The sequence below is a fragment of the Seriola dumerili genome, unplaced genomic scaffold (assembly GCF_002260705.1).
Source record: "Seriola dumerili isolate Sdu_G_001 unplaced genomic scaffold, Sdu_1.0 BDQW01000161.1, whole genome shotgun sequence".
Taxonomy (NCBI): domain Eukaryota; kingdom Metazoa; phylum Chordata; class Actinopteri; order Carangiformes; family Carangidae; genus Seriola; species Seriola dumerili.
In genome coordinates, this window is record NW_019174416.1 from 5,565,417 (window position 1) to 5,593,125 (window position 27,709).

Genomic DNA, 27,709 nt, shown 5'->3' on the forward strand with positions numbered 1-27,709 from the left:
GTGACAGTTCACCGGCAAAGACTTGTGGGAAATGTTGTTTATTTTCCGATCAAAGATGATGACACGAAACAAGATGACTTTCTACAATGACTTCCGTTTGGTTTGTTTGTTTTTTATTCCAGGCAGAGCCCAGCAGGGTTTAGGAGTTAAAGGCGAACAAATCGTCAGTTCTGTCCTCCTAGATGTTTCCTTACTAACACTGATACACTTTAATGTATCCAGTCTGTGTCGTGAGCTTTGCACAACTCATTGTGCTGCTGTCTTTCTTTTTTTTCCCCGTCATTTTGAAAATGCCAATAAGGCTAAACACTGCAGCAGGCTATGTGTACTGATAGTGTGTAGTGTAGTAGGTTATTTAATCAGTTTGAAGTCACTCCTTTAAGGGACGAAAGATAAAATCATAATAAACATAAATCAGCGTTTGAAAGCATCAAGGGGGGATTTATATATTGTTATACTTTTATCTTTGGGAATGTTTACACAGCCGGAAGTCCCGCCTACTCAATCCCTCTGATGAAGGATAAAAATGGATATCAGTTGCTATGACAACGAAGCTGCCTCTCGCACAAGAATAGATTCCTGCTTCTCTTCTTTGTGCAACCAGAGATAATAATGAGCCTCTATTAGCCCTGTCATGTAATCATCTTTTGTACATTTGAGACTTTTGCACTGAGGATTGCCTTTGATTCAAAGAGCTCAGCATCTGTTTTTCTTGCAGACAATACAAGCCAGTTTTTACAAAAACCTCACCAATCATTGGACAACACTCGGCCTACCTGTTAGACATTAACAGTTTCTCAATAATTCTTAGCTTCCTCTGCACTATAAAGGTTTTTACCATTCTTCCCATTGGCTTGTTTAATATGATTCAAATTATGATTAAACTATGTTATATTACATTATACAAATTATACATTATAGTACACAATGAGAAAATAATGTAAAGGAATATTGATAAAAATGACAATATTTGTCACTTCAAGCTAGCATCTCCGCTCAGCTGAACAAAAAACTAATAGGGTAAGAAGCCAGTTGTATAGAGAAGTCTTTGAGGGATCAGAAAATGTCTTGAAGCCTGTGGGTTTTTTCAAACTTTGGCTAATCTTACAGAAAAATAGTTGGATAGCCCTGTGACTCAAATTCAATCACCAAAGCAAAAGTCTCAAATGTACAAACAATGTTTATTTAGAGGCACAAACTGGGGAGATGTATTATGCGATACGAGTCAGTTATACAGCAATAATGTGTAATGTGTAAATTATATAGCAGTAATATGTAGTATTATAATTACACAAAATCTGTGTTAGCCTGACATGTTAGCCCTCCAGAGTCAATATGTGAAACGTTTGAGACTCATTTCTGTGTCCCTATGTTCACTTCCGTGGGGTCTCCGCTATGAAGGGCGTTTCCCCCTTTACTTCCTCTCTTTTGCTGTTGTACTTCATGGGAGAGGTAAGCGACATCATGATCAGAGAAATGTTTTAGTCATGTTTCTGTTAAATCACATTCAAGAGTTTAATTGATAGCTTAAACTTATTGTATACAGTAATTTAATTTGTATAGGGGCTACGTTACATGATCACAATTAACTAGAGGATTTTGCTATTTACCTTTTTTGTCAGAGAATAAATGGAGAATAAATCCCCTCCAATGATATCCTGCTCTTGGTCTCTTCATCAAAACACAATGCACACGACACTAACCGGTTACACCAAGAGTTACGTTTGAACTTTTTAAAGCTACAGTAAAATCAATAACTAAAAAAGTTCTTGCCTTTTGTCATTAAAAAATGGTTCACCGTGTCACTGGTGTCTCTGTACTTAAGACACTCAGTTCTGAACAGTTGTGAATTGTTCTGTCACAGAAATCTCCAAACATAGATTACTGCTCTTCCCATGAAGTCTTCCAACCTAAACATCCATAAAATGTAGGACATTTGTCTCTACCCTCTGATACGTCCCATTGGAGCATTTCCTGAGTTAGAGCCCCCAGGGGATAAATAAAGTATCTATCTATCTATCTATCTATCTATCTATCTATCTATCTATCTATCTATCTATCTATCTGTCTGTCTGTCTTCCTGTCTGTCTGTCTATCTATCTATCTATCTATCTATGGTGGCAGAAGAAATGCTACAGATAAACTGTTGATGATGTGACTGAAGTTTAGGAAAAGATAATTGTTTGCGGTACTTTGTTAAGGTTAGAGGACCTTTATCGTCATGGTTACAATAGTAAAGATGTGGTTAAGGATATACAACGATTGTAGTTAAAAGAAACAACATTCACTGGGAAACTAGAAACAAACAGCACCCTCCTGTGCTGAAGTCCTATGTTTTTTGACCTATCCATTGAGTCTGGGTCGTTGTGTTGTATGTTTTTATTTTTGGGAGGACAGTTTCACTCTTCCCTGGTAATCTCTATCACAAAATTTTTACTTTGCATAACAGGAAAAACACAAGTGTAACTAATAACATTGTTAAGGACTGTGTTTCATTAACAGACTCAGTCGGCCAACTGGAATGCCGCCCTCGTTAAACTTGTGCTTTTCCTGCTATGGCGTCAAAATGTGTGTCATAACGTATTTTGACATGTCATTAGCTATGTAGACTTGAGAGAACGACCCTCGTCGACCTCCCTGGGCATTCAACTATCCATGCAGCAGTACACTGAGCAGGGTCAGCTGTGCACTGAGGAGATAGCGCTCAGAGAAAAGGAGACCTCACACTGGGGTCTGTGCAGAGCTTGAGTGGTGGAAAGATCAGGCTGGAAAATGAGACTTCAGCGAGCTTTGCATTACAGCTCAGTGCCACGGGGCTTTTCTGTGGGTTTTACCAACACACTTGTAATGATAGTCTCTGGCATCATAGGAGCACTGGTTGAGAGCATCCTCTCCTGCTTCACTCATGGTCTCACGATCTGACTGGGCTGTTGTAAATTGTGAGTTATATATCTTGAAACATCCAGGTCTTGGAGCCAAAGCTGTTCTTGAAGATATAATATCATGCCTTCAGTTGCCTTCTATCAGACCTATATGTAAAGAAAGTCTGAAAAAAGCCTAAAAATATTTTAAAAAATGCTGTTTATTCATGTATTTATTTATGTATTTTTTGGCCATTTCTTCTTGACCCTTGAATTCATGACCTTGAATGGTTATCTGGTGCTATGGTCTCATAACAGTAAGTTTATTAAGGGGACAAAATCCTTCTCAGTGTAAAGCCAGCTCCCATGTTTTTTGTCTGGCATTTTGTCTTCATTATATTTAAAATGTGCTCATATATTACTGTCAAAAAGTGGCAGATACCAATTAAACTCAAACAAATGTCATGGACAGAATAAAAAAAAATAAAAAAAAAGATACAGTAAAAGAAAGTAAAAGAAAAAGAAACTTAATTTCAAATCATTCCCCAACACTGTAGGCTCAAATACAGTCATGTTTTCAATAGCTTCCCTGGGTATTTTCTTTAAAGTGATAACTCACAACAGAGCCTGACCAATACACAAGAAATATGGTACAGAAACACCAAATCGTCTGCCAGTGCTTTTTTATCTTTCAAAAAGCTTAATTTAGATTTCAGTTGTAAAATGTCCCACTCCTTAAAAATAATTTAAGGGAACCATATTTGTGTTATACATCCAAAGACATCATAAAAACTAGATATAAAGAATTGAAACGATATGTGTTTTATTAGAAACTGTGCACTGAATCAAGCATCCACCTCGTGAACAATCATTTTATCTGGAATGTTTAAGAGTTTATCAGGATGTTGGAGAAAAAAATTGAATTTAAAATAAGTAAATCCAACAACATAATTTGTAAAAAATAAATGAAAATCCTAGATTTCAACATCATGCAAAGTTTGATTCACCAATCAAATTAAGTTAAAATTAAGTTGAAATACTCATGTGAAGCAAAATCATATCACTTCATGAAAAAAAGGTCACACAGTAGAGTCCTCTATATGGCTACTGATATGGGGCTGATCATGATTTGTCTTGTCAATATACAGTGAACATGGCAGAGATTGTGAAAGAGCAACCCCGTCTTCTACAAAATAGGTTCATACAATACTTTTTTGCTTTGCCTCTTATGTTTGAGGGGTATTTAACCAACTACACAATCTCCCCTAAGATCAACTGAGTGCTTTGATGATTTTTGTTACCAATGTACCTCATGCTCAGAAAGTACAATCATCAGTTGTCCCTGTCATTTTGTTATTTATGAGGACTGTATATGGCTTTTGAGTTAGTCCAAAGTTTTAGCAGCAATCAGTCTGCATATGAATATGAGATGAAACTACAAATCTATGATCATTTCACGATAGAAAATATTAATTTGCTCCAAAATCCTGACTGTATCATTTCACTTTAGGCCTGTTACACAAAAGATTTTTCTGGAAGAGAAGTGTGAAATTATTTACTGAAGTTCACACTGGCACAAAACAGGTTTGTGTTTACAATCCTACCCCCTTCATATCTGTAATTACTTCAAAATAGCTGGTGGGAGCATAAAATGTGTTGGAAATAGCAGGACACTGACTATGGATAATGAATAAAAATTGTAATGGTGTACATGCTGATTAAGACTGCCACAGCACACAACTAAACATCAACAAATCCACACTGTCCTCCAGAGTTATTGACACTGTTTGTAAGCCAATAAAAAGCTGTGATATACATATTTTAAATGAGTTTAGACAAGTTTTCACAAGATGTTAATGATACCGAGTTTGTGTACATTTAAAGTGTACTATATGATATTATTGGGACTTGAACCTTGATAAAATAAATAAATAAAATATAAACATAAAAAATAATTTGAAAAATAAATTGTATGATAATGCCTGTCAGTGTGCTTGTGAAGCAACATGTATTTCTTCTTCTCATATCATTCTTCATCTCATAAATTCTTTGCACCATTAGCAATAGGTTCCTTTCACTGCTAATACTGCTGATCACTTTTATCACCTATTAAAACATATGCTAAGGTAAAAGGGGTCAACCAAAACGACATATCTACAGAAAATTATCCCCCAACTCTGCAACTGTTGCTTTTTAGACCCTTGTAGCTCATTGTTTTGGTTTTTAAATGGCATATTTACTGTTTGTATGGTTCATCACTCTCATCAACCTAATCTCAAATTGAAGCAGGAATTGAATGAATGAATTAGCTCTGACAAACTGGAAAACAAATGGCAGACAGATTAGAGTATAAAGTAGGTGGTGAAGAAAGTCAAATATCAGTTGATCAGCGATGTTGGACTCTGACACAGAGCTAAAAGGAGAGTGAATACTGGACTTACATGAGATGTGACAACAGCAAAACTTCAGAGGGGCGATAATGTTACTCTGTTGGGTGTCTCAATTTCCATACTTCCATACTCACACTTGTTATTTTGAGTGCATAAGTGCGTTCACATTGACAAGAATGTCAACAGGCAGTGCACTAAATACTCGGATGGTGCACTCACACAGGCAAACAATGTAAAAACATAAACCCTTCTCACCCGCAACAGTCGCCATCTTGGCGACATAGCGGAAGGGGAGGGACCGCAAATTTGTGGAAATGGCGACCATTGAGGAGGGAGGATACGTCGTTGGCGCCGATTGCGGCTTACTTTTCATGTGGCATGACACAAAGCCACACACAAGACAGTTAAACGTTCAATTTGAGTCAAGTGAGCAAAGAAGTTGGCAGGCACGCGACAATCGCGGCCACATGTTTACATCGTCATTTCCGGTGACCGCAGAACAGCAGTGTTGGTTTTAGGACACTACACTGTCCAAGTTCGTGCACTGCGCCAGTGAGTATCTTTTGTACACACTGTACTTCATGTTAGTGTACTGACCGAAGTATCCGGTTCGAGACACAGCATGTGTCTATTGGATGTATATATATATATATAATGGATAAATAATATAAATGTTTACTAATGCAAAAAATGTAGTAAGGCAGTACTGTCAGGGTTGTGTGGTGTTCTTCTGCCTCCTAGTGGCCAAAAATTGATCTGCATTTTCAAACGTGAAATTGTTGGTATTTCAGTTAATGATGTTTCTATTGAGTATCACAGCACACTATTACATACACTTCCATTCTGTTGTTAAGTCAGATATCTCTGATAGTATTAAATGATCTTTTTTAATCTCTTTTCAAATATATATTTTCCTGTAATCCAAAATGATATCACTGCAAAGTGACTCTGGCAGCACTAGCTGTATCACAAGCACACTAATTTTATTTATTTATTTATTTATTTATATATTTTTAGAGCTCTTTGGCTTGGAGTGTTTCATTGATTCTGGAGGTCAGTGTATGATTACAGCCCCATACCTGCAGTCACAGATAATAAAACAACTTTTACACTGTAACAGTATTATACAAGTGTGTTTTTGCATTGGCTTGGACAGAAAAAAGCCACTCTTAGATGGCAGAGACAGAAAGAAATATGATATAAGCAGTCACTTTCACTCAAAAGAAAAATATATATATACTGTAATATCAAGAGAGTGGGCATTACCAGCAAAACAACACGTTTAGAAGTAATCTTAAATAAAATGTATGTGTTAATGTTTACTCCTCATTTGATTTGTATGTACAGTGGCCACATACTGTAACTGGAAACATACTTTCAAGGAAATATGCACTCTAATCGAAGTAATCACACAATATGTCACCATAAAACCATGAATATAAATATACATACACATTTACAAAAGCCAGGCTCCTCAAAAGTGCTGCAGACGGTGTAGAAAACAGGCGGAGATAGAGGATCACACTGCAATCCAGGACTTGACTCTGCAAAGGTATGTGTACACAGTTGCTGGAGGTATTTGGTTCATCTCTTAGTCCCCAGATCAGAACCCATTAAAAGTGGTCTCTAAGTAGAGGGGACCATATCCTTTATAACGGGTTCTCTGTTTAAGTAGGTGGCCCAGTAGACGAGATTGAAGGTGCCAAAGAGAACCGGAAACAAAATCCTTGACATCCTGTCAATTTTGCTAACACTGTTGAATGTCTTCTTGCTTTCTTGGGCTTTGCCATCTGCTTTGGCCTTGTTGGGCTCCGGAGCTCCACCTTTGGCGATGGTTGGAAGTGTGCTGGAGTCCTTGGTGATGTTAGGCGCGTAGTTGGCCACTGCTACAGCGTAGGCATTATTCTTCTTGACGACGGATGCCCTCTCTTTTTTCTGTTGAAAGACAACAAGGATTAAGTGTACCGTAAAATCAACCTCACCTGTCACCATCTATCAATGAATTTAAAGTACATGTAAATGAAGGGCTGCTGTGGCAATGGGCAGGTCCTGGAAATGGATGTGCACATTTTGCAGTGTCAGAATGAAGAACAGTAAAGGCCAAATATTTCAACAGCTTGTTAAGGTCGCTCTGTAACTTTCCACACTTTTTCAGCTTTCCAGCAGTTTCAAGGATCTCACAAGGTTACAGCATAAAATAGATAGACTGATACTCATACACATATAGTAAGAAGGAGGTGGAAATATAGTTGGTCACAGGATGTTGTATTCGTAAGAGCATTTCATTATACACCATACTGGTGTGTTCAGGTTAAATGTAAAACTATTCTTGAAATGGAGACACTCTATAAGATTAGACAAGCACCCTCAGATTTACTGCAGAGTTCAGTCAGGTACAGCGGATTATATCCAGCCTCATAGTAAAAATAGTGAAAATTTCCCTAAAGAGTTGTTGAATGATCTCTTTAACAAAGGGTTGAATTGATTTTTTTTACCTTAGTTTTTTCTTTGCTCTATAATAGAAGTCTGTCTAGATGCCATGTCTGCTGACTGAGCAACACCATGAACAACAGGATGAAAAATAAAGTCAGTGCATCATCATTTTTATAATCACTTTTTCCAGTTAGCTTACTGGGAAACCTTAAGATGACATGAATGTATTTTATATTCTTACTATCTTCACCTGTGCAAGAACATTATTGACATTCATTAACATCTTCTGTATGTCCTGCTATTAGTCTGCATTATATATTACAAATGTTTGTGAACCTCTTACATGAAATCTAGTTAGTAACACATTCAAAACACCTGAAGAAGAATTTTTTAAAACTGTGTGTAAAACTTGTTTTTTGTTTTTTTTTGTCATGACAGGGTTTAATCCAATTGAAAATGTAAAATCATTTTGGTATGGTAAATTGTCCTGCTTGCCCCTGATAAACATAATACTACATTAGGGGGCGTCTGTGGCTCAGGATGTAGAGCAGGTCATCCACTAACTAAGGTTGGTGGTACACTATGTCAATATTCTGAATCTATGTCTCCTGTCTATATAAAGTTTTGTCTGACAGCTACATTAACACAGTTGTACACAGTTACACACTGAGTCACTCCCCTGCAGCAGTTTGAGCGTAAAGTGCTTTGCCGTGGGGCAGATCATAGTTAAATGAGAAGAGTGCATTGATGGCATTTAAAGGTTTAAAACAATTTTCCTCTGGAATGCTAATACTGGAGAATTCATTAATGGTCCTGTTTTTTTAAACTTAAGCTCTTCTGTGTCAGGATTACATCTTAAACATGAACCCATGTTCTCATGTTGCAGACTATAGAAGCAGTGTTGGACAAATTTGAGTTTGGCTTGTGCAGGGTTAAAGCAGCCATTATCACTACTTCCCTCAGCATCCAACAAATGATTTTAAACCTCCCAACTACAATGTGCAAGTATTGCCTTCTTCAGTACAATGCTAATGAATTCTCTTTGAAAATGGAGCCTATCAAAAAGACATGTTTTTCTCCTCATTACCTTGTCATTCACGACACTCTTTCCATCCCAAGCCCAGCCGCGCTTTGTGAAGTAATTGACAGTGGCAAACTCAATCAAAGCGGAGAAGACAAAGGCGTAACAGACAGCGATGAACCAGTCCATGGCAGTGGCATAAGCAACCTTGGGAAGGGAGTTCCTTGCACTTATACTCAGTGTTGTCATCGTGAGAACGGTGGTTACACCTGGAGATGCAAAAAGAAAGCAGCATTTCATCTGATAGTCATCATGAGGTTCGTACAGAAAGGGTTATTTTATGTAATACAGATACATTATATACGTAACAAATGAAATGAAAACAATGAATCACCTTTACTGATTTTAGTGTGTGAGTCATTCGTATCCTTTGTGTCTTTACAGTGTAAGGTTACTATCAGCCTATTCTACCCTAATAACCACTGACCTTCAGTAATGCTATAGCTGGTTGGTAGGTTTGAGTTTGTTAGCCCAGTTTATTCTTGACTTCTGTAGCTGTTTTTTTTTTTTTCTTTGAGCTGACCATTCTTAGGTCATTGTTATTAGTTCCACTTGGCTTACAAACAAGTCCAACAGTAGCTTGTCCAACTGGATTGAAAAAGCATTGAAGCCTCTAGAAATGTCTGCTCTTTTTTCTTTATCCTGTTTTCTCCTGCACCCAACATTTGTCATCAAATTTCAACTATTAGCTGTTCTCATCCCCCATGCTGACAGAGGCTGGGATGAATTCCATGTCCCATCATGTGTGTTCAGATCACACATTTATAACACCGGGCTTAAATTACATTAGTGCCATTGGGAATTTGGGCATTTCAATAAGAGACAGGTTTCTTGCCTAAAAATAAATAAATAAGCAAACAAATAAAAGAGAGGAAGAATGTGGTCATTGATGATAAAAGTCATACTTACCAAACACAGTCCTAGCTGGCACCGATTCCCTATTCAGCCAGAAAGACACTTGGGAAAGAATGACAGTCATGATGCACGGGAGGTACGTCTGGATGACAAAGTAGCCAATCTTTCTCTTCAGGTGGAAATGAGCCGTCATCACTGTGTATTCACCTGTGGACACAAGAATCAGGGTCACTTTAAAGCAGCATCACCACAGCTGCCTTTACTACCAATTATAATTTGGTATTGCTTTTTATGAATGTACATATATATACAGTTATCTCCAACTGTATAACATTATATCAAAATTGACGCAGCAGAACCAGAGGTATCTTTTTTATTCCTTGTCAAAACCTGGAGCTTTAATTACCCACAATGCAACTCGACTGCCCACAGCTGGGTCAGAGATTCTGGTGTATTATCCTAGTAATGGCAAATGTAACCTCCAGCCTCAAGCAGATATGACAAGCGGGCTACACACGTCTGGTAAGACCACTCCTTTCAGATTTTTTTTCATTTTCAAACTCGTAGTCCAAACTGACTGTCTCCTGACTCAGGTGATGTCACTTGAGGCAATTTATCAGATTTATATGGGGGCACAAAAGACTTTATAAAACTTTTTTCAAAAAGTATCAAAAGTAAAAGTCAAGTCAACTTGACTGCTATATATTGTATATATAATTTATTAATACTGAGGCATGTGTAAGCACCATTTTAATGATGTAGCTGGTTGAATTGGAGATATTTTTAATGGGAAGTTTAATCTATAACAATGTATCAAATTTTATAAGATAATCATGTTTTATACTTGAAATATTGATAAGTAACTAGTAATTATAGCTGTAAATTAAATGGTAGTAGAGTAAATAATGCAACATTTCCTCTGAATTGTAATGAAGTAGAAGTATAAAGTATCATGATATGAAGATACTTCAGTAAATTACAAGTACGTCAATATGTTACCCCTGTTTCTTTCCCAGCGCTACTACAGATACACATATTTACTGCTCCACTGCTCCATGAATAGTGTTTTGCTACAAGAGCAGTAAGCGTAGTATCCTTGGTGTAGTTTTCATAGAATCAATGTAATTTTGGCAATTTATTTAACACCTTGTTATGAAATTAGCCTGCACTATACCGATTTGTTAGAATTTATAGCTAAATTTTCATTATCACAGTAAAAGACACTCCCCTCCCCTCAAACTTTGTCATACTAAAATATGGCAATGTAATGGCTAAATACTAAAAGTAGCTTTCCTCTGGATTGCTTGTTTTGTCATGTACACGTTATTCATGATTCAAATAATTTACAAAATATTGATGACAAAACAGAAATAAATAGGTGAAAGTAAAGTGAAGTCTATGATAGCTGCTTCACAGGAAGAAGTGACCAGAGAAGATTGCTCTATAATAGCTAAATAAATATGCAAGTGCAACCCCCAACTCCCTTTGTGCCCATATTTACATCAGTAGTAATATATATTTTATATGAAAAGCTTCAAGAATGCAGCTTTAATAAAACATATCATTCTTAGACATAGATTAGACGGCGTACCTCAGCTGTTAACAGTACATATTTGTCATAATAATCCATCTGTACATGGAATAGTAGGCAGTATGATTTCCTAGCCATCGACCAAAGCCTAATAGCTGACAAGGCCGTGAAACAGTGCCAATGCTGCAGTAGCAGGCAGGCCAAATGGAAGATATCTCAAAGAGAAGCCAAGATTAGACATGAGAAGAAAAAGATGTGTTACCCATGGCAACAGAACAGAGAAACATAGCTCATTTCCTGCGATTCTGAAATGAAGGCCTTGATACACACTGCCACTTGGCAAGAGGAAAGTCCTTTTCAGCAGTGGGAAGGGGGGGAGGGGGTGTCAATTCCAAGGACTAATCCCAAAAGATTTTTTATTCCCTCTTTTTTTTTTTATAGCAGCGTAGTTGTATTGCCTGCGTTTCTAGCATTTATGTGAGGACTAATTCTCTCTCTGTCACCATACACACAAACACACATATGCACTAACTCAGGCACTGGAATTTAGAGGAATTGAGTGCACTCTCAGCACCCTTTGGAGCTCTATATCTTCTGTAATTTAATTTGCATGCCAGCCCCGTTGCCTGTGTTGTGGATGGGGGAGGAGGATGTACAAGCAAGGAATCCACTGGATGTGGCTGCATTTTCTCTAGAGAAGCCTGTGATCGCTTCACAGAGAGGGAAGACAGTAATTATAACATGAAGATGGTAATCGCATCATGTATCCTACAGATGTAGGAAACAAGGTTCCCTGCTAACACCACAGGAATACCTCACTCGTTCAGGACACGTGTGGTGTCAACTGTCCGACAGAGGGCACAGACAACAAGCTTTTCAAATGGAGACTTCATGGGAATTTATAATACACAGATAACTGTAATAATTGCTGCTACACTTGATCCAGTTTTATGTTTTGAGAGGCTTCTTTAAATGTAGATTACCTGCTGTAATATCTGTAGCATAGTGTAGAAGGAAAACAAATTAAATGGTAAGAGTTTACTTATAAATACAGCCACTGTTCGAAAGACAAGGGGAACTACAGCATTGCACTTCCATAAAGTTGGGGAGCTTATTTAAAGAAAAGTCAAATTTAAAGAAGAATGGTTACACTTGGTGCAGCAGAGGAGAAGATATCCTGACTTGTAGTACTCAATCTAGGTCAAGCTACAAAAACACGAGTCCTCCAACCTAAACATCCATATAGGTTGTTTGTCCCTACTCTCTGATACAACCAAGACAACAAGAGATATGTCACAAATAAACTGTTAAAAAACTAACCCTTTCATAATGTGACAAAGACTATAATATTCTAAATGAATTGATCTCTAAAAACATTAAAAATGTTCAAAAACTCCTATCATTTACTTTCTTCTTGTATTAAGGCCTGTCACTGTGAGGACAGTGTGGAGACTGTGGAGCTTCCTACATGTTTCCCCTGCTTTCACTTCAGTCCTGAATGTTCCATCGTTATCATTAAGAATTGCTCTAGGAACACATTATTTGGCCTCCGTATTGTTATGGGTTTGGATTTGGGCCGTCAACATTTTTGAAATTTTTAAGTGGGCCATGGTGGAAACGGTTGGGAACCCCTGGGTTAGAGGATGTTTGTTGTTATGGTTACAATAATAAACATGTGTTCATGGTCGTTTGAATGTAAACAAGGCATTTGCTGTGAAGACTAATTCTATCTCACACCACTGCTTAACAATAAAACAGATTTTAGAGAGCTCCCTCCAGAGACAACAGAAGACACTATACAACTGGCTGAATAGTACTCCCATCACAGATGTATCACTTTGATCTGCAAAGTCTGTGGCGCCCCCTCTAAAAGATCATCATTTAAAGCTGAATAGCTTAATTTTTGATCTATAGAGGGCAGAAAAACATCAAAATAAGCCACCTCCCAACAATTTGCCTCTTATACATTTCGTATAAGACACAGAGAATTATCTATTCAAAAATCAGTAGAGCTGGCAGCTCTACTGATCTTTGAATAGATCATTGATGATGTGATTTCAGCACTGAGTGAACTCTTTTAGATGGCACTTGTGTTGCAACATGTGATTCAATGTTAATATCAAGAATACTGGTTGGTGAAGGCTTTACTGGTAAGGTAGGACTTAATGGGACATTTCAACCTCCCAAAAAACTATTTCTTAAAGTGGCTATAATCAATATTTTATATAAACAGTGGATCACATGACTGCTTGTTTTAGCATCTTTCAGCTTATTGTCTAGTCATCAGGTTGTGCTGCAGCAGGCAGCTGTTTCCAGTGAAAAACCTACTGTATGCTACTTGCTCAGCAACAAACTTAACAAACCAACTTAGTGGAACATTTAGCAGCTAAACAGCCGAATATTTTCCTCTGAAGTTGGTGGAGAGCAAAAATAAAACTGAAAAGAGAGTGAAAATTACATTCACCAGTTGACCAGGAATATGACTTCAAATGAATGTTAATGTTATTCTATATCTGCTGATGCTAACACAGTATGTGTTGTTTACTTGTTCCCACACAGCCAAAATAAGCAGTTATTGCAGGTTTTAAAGACAGACTTTACCTGAAGTATACTCAGTATATAAATATACATATACACTGAAATACAAACAAATACAAATACACACTGTATGAAGTAAAACATAACTGCATCCAGTTCTGTTCAGTCATTGGTTTTGTATGAGTGATGCCGTTACACAACAAAATGTTTTTAGTTGCAAATAAAAACAAGTGAGAATCACAGCACCTGCTACTTGTAAGTGCTGCAAAGTAACACGTCGAACACAACTGCGTGACAAATAAATGTATGGCTGAATAATGGAGTTTTTTGTAACAGTGTGTTGGTATGTTCACAGACTTATGCAAGATGTCCATCCCTGTGAAGCCTGAGAGCACATTCATTCGTGCCAAATGACCTAGTTTGCAAGTACGCTACACCAAACACTGACACACTAGTAATGAATGATTAATCTAAAGTCAGCCAATCAGATAATGTGGAGTGACTAGTTAAACAAGAGAAGCAGTCACTGGCAGGCATGCTGCCTTCTACTGAAGCATCATGCGGCACTTAACCTAGATAGGAGCATTTAGTGCATGAAAGGATATTCTTACTCAATGAAATTGAAGCAGGGATTCCCTTGATAGTGGAATGCAGTCACTGGGGAAATACTGTATACTGGTAATTGATACCTAAAGGGAGTAGTGGTGGAGCACTTGGCTCAGGGACACCGTTATCGAGTCTGTTTTTCTATGGGAGATACATTTTTTTCTGGATGCAATTTCAAACTGTAACACAAAATTATAGTTATAATTGAAACCTGTTTACATTACCCACATTTGAATTCATAGATGATTTTAGATTTTAGATAAGTCTGGATGAAGATCCCAGTAATGCTACAGGAATAACACACGTCATTTCAATAAATGTGGTCTTTGATTGTGATACAAGATTTAACACTTTTCGATTCTTTTACCCACACTATCCTGAAATACCCAGAAACATCAGCATAAAAAGTTCCAGGAATGAAAACTGGATCAGCTTGTGAGAAAACAGGACTCACTGTACATGCTGGTGCACATAAAGAAGACATCTATCTCCACAGTGATGCTCTGCAAACCACCCACTCCTCCCTCGCCTTTATAGTTAAAGTCTGGAGGTGATGACCCTGAGGTCAATATCCTCCACCAAGAACAAACTTCTCAAACTCTTTCACGATCATCACATGTAACTCATTCTTTACATTTTTTGTAAACCATACTCATAATTCACATATCCACCCTGATCTGATTTTCTCTCCTCTCAAAGGTCCAAACCAGTGGACAACAGCAAGTTCCAAGTTCCTGCAAGCTGATTTTCATACCAGCACAAACTACCAAAACTGCCTGGAAGAAATGAAAACACATTCATCAAAAATATACAATATAGATTTGAAAGATGGTTTCAGTAATGTTATGCATATAGCATTTAGCCAAAATGGACTGAAAATTTTAAAAAAGCAGACTAGTAATTATAGCACACCTACACATTTCTCCCCATTATTGTGATCACTGCTATCATCATCCTGCAAGAGCTGTATTTCAAAAAGCTTCCTCCATCACATTTTCCTCAGTGAAGTAGTATTACTAAAATTAGATCAGTGCTGTCACTCAGTGACACAGAGAGCCGTACATGCTTTCAGATTTCTCATGTACCACAACTTTTTTTACTTGACTTAAACAACAAATTATGGCATTGTTCCAGGCTGTGTCAAATGTTGCAGCAAGTATTTTTACCATTAATGTTTTTGGTTTTTTGGGAGTATGGTTAACCAGGCACCCTTAATATGGCAACCAATTGGTGATAGAAATTATTTTATATTATTATCTTATTATTATTTCTACTCGTTCCTTGCTACAAGCCAGACCAAGGCCACATGAAATGGTCTCTGATACACTATAGATGCTAGATACATATAACCTGAGTTTTATGGCCATTATCTCTATGAGTACCAAAGCAGATTAAAATAGAAAACTAGTATTTCTAAATAAAAAACAAGATTTAAAAAAAAGTTTTTGGCTTGTGTGCCCTAAATGAGGCAGCGACCCTTCGTCACAGGTTGATTATGTCTGAGTTGTGAGCAGTTTCATCTAAAGACGGCTGACAAGACTTTCTCCTCCAAGGTTCTCAGACTGTTTGATTTGATTAACTGTTGGAGATCTGAACAATTTCACAAGAAAAAGAAAAGATTAAATAAGAAGGAAAAATAGAAACAGATTTGAGCATCAGAGCAATTTTTTTCTTTCCTATATCTTTAAAGGGTCCCAAACCCCAGGTTGGAAACCGTTGCTTTGAATCCCTTCTGAAGCCCCTGTATCTCTCATGTGTCTTTTTAAAGCTTGCTTGTTAAGCCCTTTGTGACTTCTGTTTTGAAAAGTGCTATATAAGTACTTTATGATTAGTTTATGCTTATGTCCCCATGGCAACATGCATTGTTACCATGGCAACATGCACTGGATAAAACTGTGTGTCTGTTGAAATTTGCCTCATCTGTCAGGTGTATTTTGAGGTCCTTGGGGGGTTCAGAGTTATTCTTACTCCTTACATTCACATTATTATTGACATATATAATAATGACAAAACAGCTTGTTTTAGTGTTACGTTAACCACTTATAGCACAACATTGTCCCCCTCTGCTGTAACAGTTACCCAACCATATTCACAGCCATCACATCTCACTGCACTGATCTGGGGGCCTACTTCAAGACCACCTTGTTGGTTCACATTCACTCTGCACTGAGGTGTGCTTGTTTCTGTTACTGTTGCTCCACTCCACCCAGCCTCCACCTGCTTCAGTTCTCCTCTGTTTTTACGCACCCTGGAGGGCGTTTATTTCTAAGTTAATAACCACTGGGGGATTATTTGCAATGGTCCCTGCATGTTATTTATCACTGTGCTACATATTTCATTCTGTTACACTGTGTTGCCACAGCAGGGAGCCTTTATGAGAGGAGAACCATATTGCAGAGACAATTTGTGTTTCCATTTTAATTTGCTATGTGACGTGATAGTTGCTGACAGAATTACTCTAAAAATGAACCATAAACAACACAAGGTAGATGAGAAATTCCTTTTCCTGAGCAGGAAAGATCTCACGTATTTAACTTATTGCAACTGCTGTAGAGTCAGCTGAAAGGATCCTTTCAAATGTTAACACATCCAGACTTGTTTTCCAGTCGCTTCAATAATTACCCCTGAGCATAACCATTTCCTCTTCTACATTTATACAATACTCAGAAAACCAGAAGACAAGAACACATCGCTCTCCAGTCTGGTTTTATTTTCTTTCCAATGGTTCCCTGTACATTTATAAACTGATTACAAAGTCTTATTTCTGACTTAGAACATATTACATGGACTTCATCATTGATTTGATTACTGGCATCATATAATCTCCAGTCATTGTGTGTCAGATTCCTTGTCACTCCCAGCATGAGAAAGAAAACAGCTGCCAACCATCTCTCATCTCTCTACAAGACGCCTGCTGGCTTCATAGTGTCTCAGTATTAAAATCCAGACTCAAAGCAGAGTTATTTACCACAACTTAGAACCAATTTTTGATCTTGTTTTTAAAATTTCTTCTCTGCACTGCCTACTTCCTGGACAGTGGTGGTGTCATTCTCACACACACGTAAACACATATAGTCTCATGTTGTATATGCACGATCAAAATCTGGCCCCGTTTCTTGGCATCTGTGTTTGTGTGTTGGCATGAAATGTGTTGCTTCTATTTTTAGACGTCACTATCTCTTTCTTTTACCCTATTGCCTATTTTTGTATGTATTTGTGTTCTTTGTTTTCTCTATTGACTTTGTGAACAATGTGCTCGTTAAAAGTGTTTTATAAATAAATATAACTTGACAGCTGACTGTCTTGGATAGAGCACATTCCTACTTAAAAGAGGAGGAGCGGACAGCTGGTCCCCATAGTTACTGTTGCTATGCCTGTCAAGCTTTCTGTCATTGCACATGTGACGTTTACAATGATAAGTGACAGAGTTAGCTTTTTAAATTCTTGGTTATTTTTCACACAATGGTTCCTTGATTTCACAACATAAGTATACAAAGCAGGCTTATCACTACTAGCTGGTGACTATGGAGTTTGGCAACTACTGCTAGCATATCAGCTTTAGCTAGCTACATAATTAAGCTAACATTAGCTTAACATTAACATTAACGAGTTGCCTGAAAACACCATCTCCACCTGATTTATAATAAAACTACAAATCCTGTCAAAAGGTCACGTGTGCCCTTGATGGCCACATTAAAGGGGCTATTTGTAAGTCTTCTCTTCAGCAATCGTTGCATTTACAAGACACGAGGTTATAATACACCTTCTGAGCAGCGCTACGTCTTTAGGGCAGATTGGAGGCTACCGTCACTCGCTATCGGAAAGTGACATCATTAGAAGAAAAGACGTGATAGAGACAAGAGTTAACATTAGCATTGCTTTCTACCTCCAGAGAAAGCTCTTGGTGAGTAAAGGAATGAAGTTTGATGCTCAACTCACATTTCTTCTAGACCAGTAAGTAGCGTAAATATCTGCCTATGCTAACGCTGGCTATGTAGTAACAGCAAAACTTATAAATAGCTCCTTTCAACCTTTAGTGGCTCAGCTCACGTAAATATATGGACAAGCAAAACAGAGGTTAGAGTTGGTGTTTGTGTATGGTGTTTCACTTTTAACGTAAAAAGAGAAAAGATTTTTAGCAAGAGGACAAACCATTGTTGCCAAATGTTTTAAATGGGACGTAGTTAAACTTGTTTGAACAGTTGCTAGATGTTGCTAGACATCACAAACACGTTCAGACAGAGGGTTCAGACAGTTGAATAAACCCACTCTTGTGACTCTGCATTATGAGAAAAAAATGATGCCTTGATAAATAAGTTGCAGGTTACGTTAGAGCAGATAAAAATGCTGTTTAATCCATTGCTTTATTCTGCTACTAGTCCCCCCTGCACACCACTTCAACATGTGGAAAAATCCAACGCCTGAACACCAGCTGTGCCTAGTTACCGTTGCTAAGTTATGATTGGACAGTATCTGTGTCCCAAGTAAGGGGACACATCTTCGGGGGAAGTGGTCTACATGGCCTTTGTAGCTGTCAAAGACAGGTGAAGGCTGAACCGAAATGAGATGGTCTGGGCTACGGAGAATTTCCACTTTGTGTCAGCAGCTGTGCCCACCCTGCCGTCCTGCCGTCGTCGTGTAGCCTGGCAACCTTGACAACACATTATTTTTTTATTTTTTTTATTTTATTTTACAAAAACAAGGTTTTAAGGCTCTTGTTAACAGTTGTACCGGTAGCTGTTCAACTGCGTACTGCAACCTGTAACCATCACTGTGGGCGTTGTTTGCTGCCTGATTATTTTCATTACTGGCACGCAATGAATCTTGGGATAGGTTGGGCCACGAAATGGGACAGCCTTGTCCTGCTGCTGTGATGCAAAAGTTTTCAAATGCCATCTCCAAAGGATGCAGCCCCTGAATTGAGACAGCTAGTATCTGTTTAGTTTAGTGAAACACTATAATTTAAAAAATCAGCCTTCAAACATTTTTTAAAGCTCATTTTCCATATATGTTTTAAAACTTTTTATCTCTTGCCTTTTGCTTCAAGTCCGTGTTTTTAAACTCTAGACATAACCAAAGTTAATTATCCTGCCCACTAATGAGCTTGTCACTGTTGGATTCACTTGCTAATGTCTGCTGTAGGTCCATTTGAGTGAAATGCCCCATTTTCAATGCACACCGAGTCATTCACTTTGTGGGCTGAAAACATAGATTTTCTTTGTCATTTCATGCGTCACTGCACTTTTGTGAGACATTCCTGTGTCTTTGGGCACCAACAGAAGACACTTAAATCACAGGAGAACACAGCAGCCGCTCTTTTCTCCTGGAGCTCTCCTGTTACTGTCTCAGCGACAACAGACAGATGTGCTGCCGTATGTTTAGTTCTGCATCAGCATCTCTCATCTGTTTTTATTGACATCTGTTTAAAGCCCATCCAAAGAAAGTGCACTGCATTTGAACGCAGCAGCAGCTCACCTGTCATGCTGCATTTGGGTCTCCAGGCCATGCTAAATGCAGATTAAAATACAGAACAAAGCGGGGAATTCAAGATGCATGAATGCCAAATCCCTGTTTTGTTGAATCTTTGTCATGCAGAGGAATCCAGAACCAACGTTTCTCTGCATTTTCCAAGCCAAATAAAGTGAGTAACAAGAAGACAAAACTTAGCAAGCGTTTCACAGTAAGCTACGCCCGCCTCCTGCAACATGTAGGAGGTGGGCAAGTTCAACATCCACCCAAACAAACACAAAATCTTCACAGTTTGATTTTCACACTGAAACTGTTTGGAACTGAGATAATAGAGATATTTCAGATCCTCGTCCCTCAAAATTAACCAGTTTTCAGAGTAGTGGTGAGTTTGCACAGGTTTGTCACTAAAGAATGTATAAGAAACAGCTATTAAATATCCACTTTTTGCTGTCCGCCAACCGCTATCTAACAAAACCCAGACTATTTTAGTCACAGCTTTGTAATTTCTAGTATTTGAAAATTCAGCTTTTTCCTTCCACTTTTAAGAAGAGGATAAATTTACTGGAGAGGACGGAAATTAGTTGGAGGTGGAGAAGTCATGAGGTGGATTCAGTTCTAGTAGATCTCCACAAAAGCTTACCTGTACTTGACTTGATAGTTTCTTGTCCGACTGTTTGTCCGAGCAGGTCGTACTGGTTCAGGCGGGAGCTTTCTCCTTCCACTACCACAGAGTCGGAGGCATTTCGAGTCCAAGCATAAGTCACTTCTGAGATTGTGTAGGCATCTAAAAAGAGAGAGAAGAGGATAAACCCATACGGGATAAATCTGGGGCAGCTGCAGCTATTGATGATTTTTCGAGAAATTATTTCAGTGACCCAAATGAAAAGCCCCCACTACATTGTGTTTGATACTGTGTTTCTAGAAAAAAAGGATAGTGTAGAGAGAGAAAAAAAAAAATCTCTCAGTGGTTGAAGATGTGAAACGCCAACAAGCAATCAATGCATAGTGACATTTGGCCTTTTCAATCAGTCACAGTATACACTGAATATGAATTTTGAAAGCTTGTCTGCTAACCTAAGAACGTCTGATGAGACAGAAAAACTGATTTTTTTCCCGCAATATATTCAGTTATGGAAATATGCTGCCAATCATGAAATTTTTATTGTTGCAACAGGGTAGTAAATGAGATTAATGTAAATACTATAGGTCACCACATAAATGCATTAAAATTAAATGGGACATTTAATGAATATGAGAAGTCAAGGCATTTCAGACATGACCCACCATGTACTGATGCTGATATTTAATAATACCTTGTTTTTAAAAGCAGCTTAAAGCAAAAAATCTTCATCCAAATGTAAAGAAGCCATGGCAATAGGGTTGTGATCAAAACAGATTTAAATTCACAAAATAAAAATATTTGGATGAATTAGTTAGTTAGTTAGTTAGTTAGTTAGTTCCTAGTGACACTTCCACTCAGTCTTTTATCTGTCAGTCATTCTCTATCTGTTTAATTGCTGACGCATATTTTGTTAAAACTTGTAGGGCCACTGCCAGAAAACTGAGCCATGCATTCCAGCTTCACTCGGTTCTTAGGCTGCTCTCTTGCCAAAGAACCAGTGAGGAGAAAAAAAAATTAGAAAATAGCATTTTACTTAAAGTTCCCTCAGGCGCTATCATCATCAGAGTTACTCACAGCTGCCAAATTTTAGTGGACAGGAATGAAAGTCCATGGGGAAATCCTCCAGATGCATTGGGCACTCTGCATGCACAGTTAACCTGCATCCAATTCACAGAAAATTAAGGAGACTTTGCAAATGCATGAAAAGTAAACAGCACAGATTAGGCACGGTCTCAAAAAAAATAAAACAAAAAAAAACTCACAAGCCTCATGCACTATTCAAGATGCTTCCCATCTGTAATGCCTTGAGACAAAAACAATTCATCTTAACTGTAATCAGCAGAGCAAAGTAAACAAGGTACTGCAGAGACCAGCACAAATCAAGACTAGTGTGTGACTGTGGTGAGATTGCAGGTCAGCTATGTGATAAGAACCTGCATTGTTTGTATGATTTAAAGCATTATTCAACCACTGCAAAAATATCTTTCAATATTTTATCTGTCAAATTGACTTTCTTGAAATGCATGTTGACAGAAAGATGCTTCATTGCAAAATAAAAAAAATATTAAAAAAAACAGAAAAATGCATTTGAACAAACAAACAGGATTTTCTGTCTGGATGTGTTTCTGTGAGGCTGTCACATACTTTAGCAGGTTTTCCATCCAAGTCAGTTTTTAAAGGAAAAGTCTGACATTTGGGAAATATGCTTATTTGATTTATTGTTAGCTGATACCATGAAAATGTCTGTACACTCGCAGCCAGCAGCCGGCTAGCTTAGCTTAGCTTTGCACAAAAACAGGAACCAGAGGGAAATGGCAAGCCTTCTTCTGTCTAAACATAATTAAGCTCATTAATTAACACACTAAAGGAAAGTGTGAAAGCACAATGTGATTTTATGGGGTTTAATGTGTTGGGCGATCTGCTGGCTGTAGCTTCATATTTAGCGCACAGACATCAATCAAAGTGAATAAGTGTATTTCCCAAAATGTCTAAAACATAAATACAACTTTACTGTTACTACAACTTTTTCTCAGGACACGCTTCTGCTTGAATTACCTCATGGTGTACAGCAGCGTTCCGTCATCTTTGATCCTCAGCAGTTTATTAGGCATGGTCATGTTATGAGCCACAGACTTTTTCCCATTGTGGAAGAAGGTGTCTGGAGTCCAGATCTTACTCGCCATCAGGTTGTTGAGGGGCAAAATATTCATCGGTCCATGAAATTTCAACCTCTCATCCTTCCAGCTTTGCCGGAAAAAAACATCTATGGTGTACTCCTACGGGCAGAGGAGATAAATGTATTAAACTCTACAGCTTAACACTTTTTGCTTCCATTACTTATAAATCTATTTCCGTGTTTCAGCTTTCACATGTATGAAAATGAATCCCACTCCTTCTCAAAAAAAATGGAAAATAAAGAGACGGCACTCTCCACCACCGTGTTATATGGGAGCCTACAAGCAGCAGTTCTTCACAACTGACTTCACCTGCCACTTTAAAGCCTGGGCACCGTGTGGCTTTCTCTATTTGTCAAAGCTCCATCAAGGTGAGGCCTGTGCTCTCCGTGCTCCACACAGCTCTCTGAGCTGGTGTTTTCCTAAGCTGGCTCTGAGGCCAAGACAACCCCTTGACCTACAATCCTCTGTTGTCAAAAGAAACCACACGAGAAAGGATTTAGGGCAGAAAGCAGTGCACTGTGAAATGTGTGTACGTGACAGAGTGTGTGTGTGTGTTTGTGTGATTCACACACAGTGAGTGAGAGTGAGAGGGACAGATAAATTCCCCCCAGAGTTTTTTTTTCTTGACACAGTTGAGAAGCCTTTGACATTTTGATCTCGGGACACTGAAACTGAGACCAATTAAATTCTTTTAGGATACATCAGCTCTTACAGTAACAGGATAATTGTGGTTTATTACATGGTTTGGGGCTTGTTTTCATAGTTTTCTCCATCTTTACTATAAGTTATGATAATATCTAATATGAGCAGTGAGATGATCATACAAATTACTCAAGCCAACTGTTGAGCTCATGAATCTAAACCATTTCATCTGAAGTGAAAATGAAAAGTATGGTAAATGTAGGTCAAAGTTGAAACTGGAAGTTGGTATGTAATAATTAAAACTATTTGGGTATATTCTTACCATTAGCGTAGTTTTCCCCTCCAAATGATTGGCTAACCAGAGTATGTGTTTAAAGGATAAATTAGATTTGTTATTGTCAACAACAACAAAAAAGAAAGAAAATATAAAAACATGAAAAGAACCAACAATGAATGAATGAATTCTTTGGTATCGGTATTGGTTTTGCCTGTGTAAATAAATGAATAAATATAACAGCCTTATATTTAAAACTTGTCTGATCGTTTGACCTGCTTCTGATTCTCATCACGTCTGACATCTTTTTTAGTGAGATCTCATAAATAAACCTGTGGGAACGATGTTGCCATTAATTTGACTGAAGAATGAAAATAAGACCCATGTTTCACAGGTTAAATCAAAATGATCTTTTAATGCATGGTGTCACTTCACACACCTCACCTTGTATGTGCTTATTTATAAAACTGCAGCCAAACAGTACAAAGCTTTTTGGCATGTGGGTTTGAATCTACCTCTCACCTCTTTGTTTAACTAAAGCTTGTGAAGCTGAATCCAGTATCTTTTCTTCTTTTTCTTTCTCCTAATTTTCTTTCATTTTCCAGCTCTGACTGTCAGTGGACCTCCTATAAATCTTATAAATGCTATCATGCAGCCACCTCAGCAATCAGGTGAATTGCTCTGTAGTATCTGAATAAATCAATGAGGTCAGAGGAGAATATTTCATGCTGTTGCTCATTTTTATGAGACATCTGTGTGAGCAGGAGTAGACCCTGAAGTAAATCACACATTTTCAGCCTTGTGCCCTATTTTGCTACACGATATATTCATTTTACTAATGAATAAATAATAATATTATAATTTTTCAAACCTGAGCATTCACTGAGATGATTATACCCCACTGATTTCATAGTTTAGACATATTTCTGGGCTATAAGCTCCAGTGGCTGTAGCTAATGACCTCTGCCAGTAGAAGTGAAGGAGATGATGTTTTACGGTCAGCGGTTTGTCTGTCCATCCAACTGTCTGTTTGTAGGATATCTTGAAAATATTGAAAAAACAGGCTGAGGTTTAGTGGACAGTGACCTGGATCTGGGATTTTCATGAGATCATTTTTTGGTCTTAATGATTTACTGGTCTGTCTCTGTGACCTGTTCTGCTTAAATGGTGGTTTATGTTCAACTGTGTGCCTTCTACTTTACATATCTTTCAGAGACCACTGCATTGAACTTCAACATCATAACTATTAAATCAATAGATCAATCACTTGGAAAATGGGTCTTCAACAATAGAAGGGACGTTGATGATATGATGTGAAGGTGGGTGCATGTTTCAGAATGATAAACAGGAAAGCCCAGGATAAACAAAGGAGTGACTTGAATAACAAGAGGACTTTCAATAATTTATAAGATGAAAATTGTCAGATGAATAGATGTCGTGCTCTAGTGAGGAATACTGGTCCCACTTCAACATCGTGATGTGTGTGTGCGCGAGTGTGTGTGGAGAGAGGAAGAAAGAGAGATGATGAAATTATGAAAGGAGGGAAAGCCGTAATGAAACTAAAAATAAAGCAAAACCAGCATCTTTCTTCCTTTAGGTATGAGCGGGGAGGACAGAGCCGTCCTCTGGAATGGTGTTGTTCTCTATATGTTTATACAACAACAAAGATGTGGATGAATAATTAAACACAATGAATAAATGTCCGATATCTTGCTCTCACCATATCTGTGTCTGAAACTGGTCCAAAGCTGGTGACATAGATGTTTGTCTTCACCTCAGTTACCCTGTCTGGATAGGAAACAGCAATTAGAGGCATCAAGGCATCAAATGAGAAAAAAAACAAAGTCAAAATGCTGCAAAAAGAAGAAAGTTTAAAGGTATTGACGTGGGGAATATGGGATTTTTACGTAGCTGTTTTCTCTCATCTTTCTGATGATTTTGTTTTGCAGATTTTTAGTCCAGGCCAGAAAAAACTGGCAGAATATTCTGTGCTAAAAGCTTTATTTTTCATTATTTTAAAGAGAAACAAGGGCAATTGAGACATTTTCCAATGGGTTTTGAACACCTATAACAATGAGTTTACAGTTATAATCATTAGTATTTTCATGAAATTATATCCTAGTTTTGATACTATATATGGTCACAGTTTTTCCATCAATAGCCATTTGATGTATTTATATTCAGTGATTATCTCGCTATATGGTAGTTTTATATTATCAGTGGTGGAGTCTGCCATTCACTTGTGGGATTCAAATTACCTACTGATGCACGGGGTATTACACTTTCCCACAACCATGTTAGAGCTGTTACTCAAACCCAAGCTTTAGCACTGTTGCTGCTTGACATTAAAAGCAGTCAACACATGATGGCTTTTATTGTGTAGCTTCACAGGAAATGTAGCAGCGCTGACTACATCAAAATAATGTGTCTGCAAAATAAGACATGGTCATTTCCAGCATTTTTTGACAGAGGATTGGTTTTGAAATATTGCAGAGAGTAATGGAAGAAGAAGGAGCAGCCACTGTTAGAGCTGCAGGCTGAACACCTCCAATGTCTTAGCGAGGTAACCAACTTTACTGTGTCCTGCTGGTGAGTATAAAACCACTTCCACCATGTGCAGCATGAAATCAAATCGCAGTTTCTGTTCCCACCAGTTACACAGATGTCATCAAATCAACCAGGGCTGACATTTTAAGGATTATAAGTTTAAATAACAAGCAGAGAGAAATACATCATGTTCTGAGTGTGACCAATGTTTAGCATATGTAAAGATGCAATGTTTTTATAGTTATATACCTTCTAAAGACACATGGTGAGGGTCAGATTTAGCTGTTTAGCCGATCTTCCTCATGATTGAACCATTTATTTCCAATTTCATTTGTTTGCCAATCAGATGGAACAACAATATATTGTGTACAAACTCGGTTCACCTATACCTCACCCGATTATGGGCAGCTCCTGTAAGATTAAATTTAGTGTGCCATGGTGACATGTAAGCTTTGATTTTAAGCCTATGAAATTTGTCCTAAATGTTCATACTGATGTGACAGATAGGAAGAGCAAAGCCTCATATGCTTCCTATTCAAGTGGTAATGTGCGACTGCATCAGCTCTGCTGCATCAGGTCCATTTGCTTTCTCTACACTCTGTCTCTTTCAATAATTACTGAAGCTCGATCTCTCATGCTCGGCCAATTCAAAAAGCTTTCACGTTTTACTTTACACTCTGTACTACACAGCAAACAGCATCTCACATACAATCTAAAGAGATCATTACTCCTAAGTAAAGTGCTCTCATGCATGGCAGGACGGGCCACCTTCCATGTCCCTCTAACAAGACATATTATGGAAATGCTTTCTTATTTATAAGGTGATGTGAATCGAGAGGAAGTGACAGGTAGGTTGCTGGGTAATAGGTGCGATCCATTTAACAAGACATATGGCGGTGTGCATTTATTTATGTAAACCAGGCCTTGGTGTGTGGCTCAGGCTGATTTAAAATAATCAGATTTTGAATTATTTAAAGAGAAAGGTTCTTTATGGAGCCAAACATAAAACGTCAACCCAGTAAAAATCTGAATGTCTGACACTAAACACACTCATTGTGACACAATATGGTGCATTTTATCATAAGGGGGTAATGCAGCTTCTCAGTGGCCTTGTCATTCACTATCCAGTCCATTATATAGTGTGTTGGACATTTTTTTGTGTTGTCCAAATTTTCATTAGTGAAAATATTCATACCTTATAGTCTCAAATGATTTCACAATATACTTTAAAAAGTTGTGTACAATTAATGGTCACTGGCCAAGAGCTAACTACCATCATGCATTGTGAAAAGAGAGAGAAAAATGCATTTAGATGCCTGCCAGGCCTGACATACTAGACCGAATAGTCTTCAGTAAAATGATGCTTATATTTAGTGTCTAAGTGAATGATTTCACACACCAGCAATGCTTAATGCCATGACATGTTAATGAAGATAACTGCTATTGTTCTCTGCACTTGGTTTCTTGATGATCGACGTTGTATTATATTAAGTATGTTATGAAGATGCTTAGTCTGGTGGATGTTTTTTGTTTTGTTTTAATGGTTGTTACATACATACACACATATAAATATACATATACACTCACACACACACACACACACACACACACACACACACACACACACACACACACACACACACATATATATATATGTATGAATGTATGTGTATGTATATATAT

The 27,709-nt window shown here is 37.8% G+C and overlaps 1 protein-coding gene across 1 annotated transcript in view; it reads right to left on the reverse strand.

Moving 5' to 3' along the window:
* Positions 1-6,339: 6,339 nt before the first annotated feature.
* Positions 6,340-27,709, reverse strand: part of LOC111226538 (gamma-aminobutyric acid receptor subunit alpha-2-like) — a 36,456-nt gene continuing 15,086 nt past the window's right edge. The window contains exons 4-10 of the mRNA XM_022751733.1: positions 25,200-25,267; positions 22,442-22,662; positions 21,461-21,543; positions 20,405-20,548; positions 9,675-9,827; positions 8,772-8,974; positions 6,340-7,186 (exon numbers count right to left, since the gene is read on the reverse strand). Of these exons, the coding sequence (XP_022607454.1) occupies positions 6,878-7,186; positions 8,772-8,974; positions 9,675-9,827; positions 20,405-20,548; positions 21,461-21,543; positions 22,442-22,662; positions 25,200-25,267 (1,181 nt within the window). The 3' untranslated portion in view covers positions 6,340-6,877. The remainder of the gene's footprint in view (positions 7,187-8,771; positions 8,975-9,674; positions 9,828-20,404; positions 20,549-21,460; positions 21,544-22,441; positions 22,663-25,199; positions 25,268-27,709) is intronic.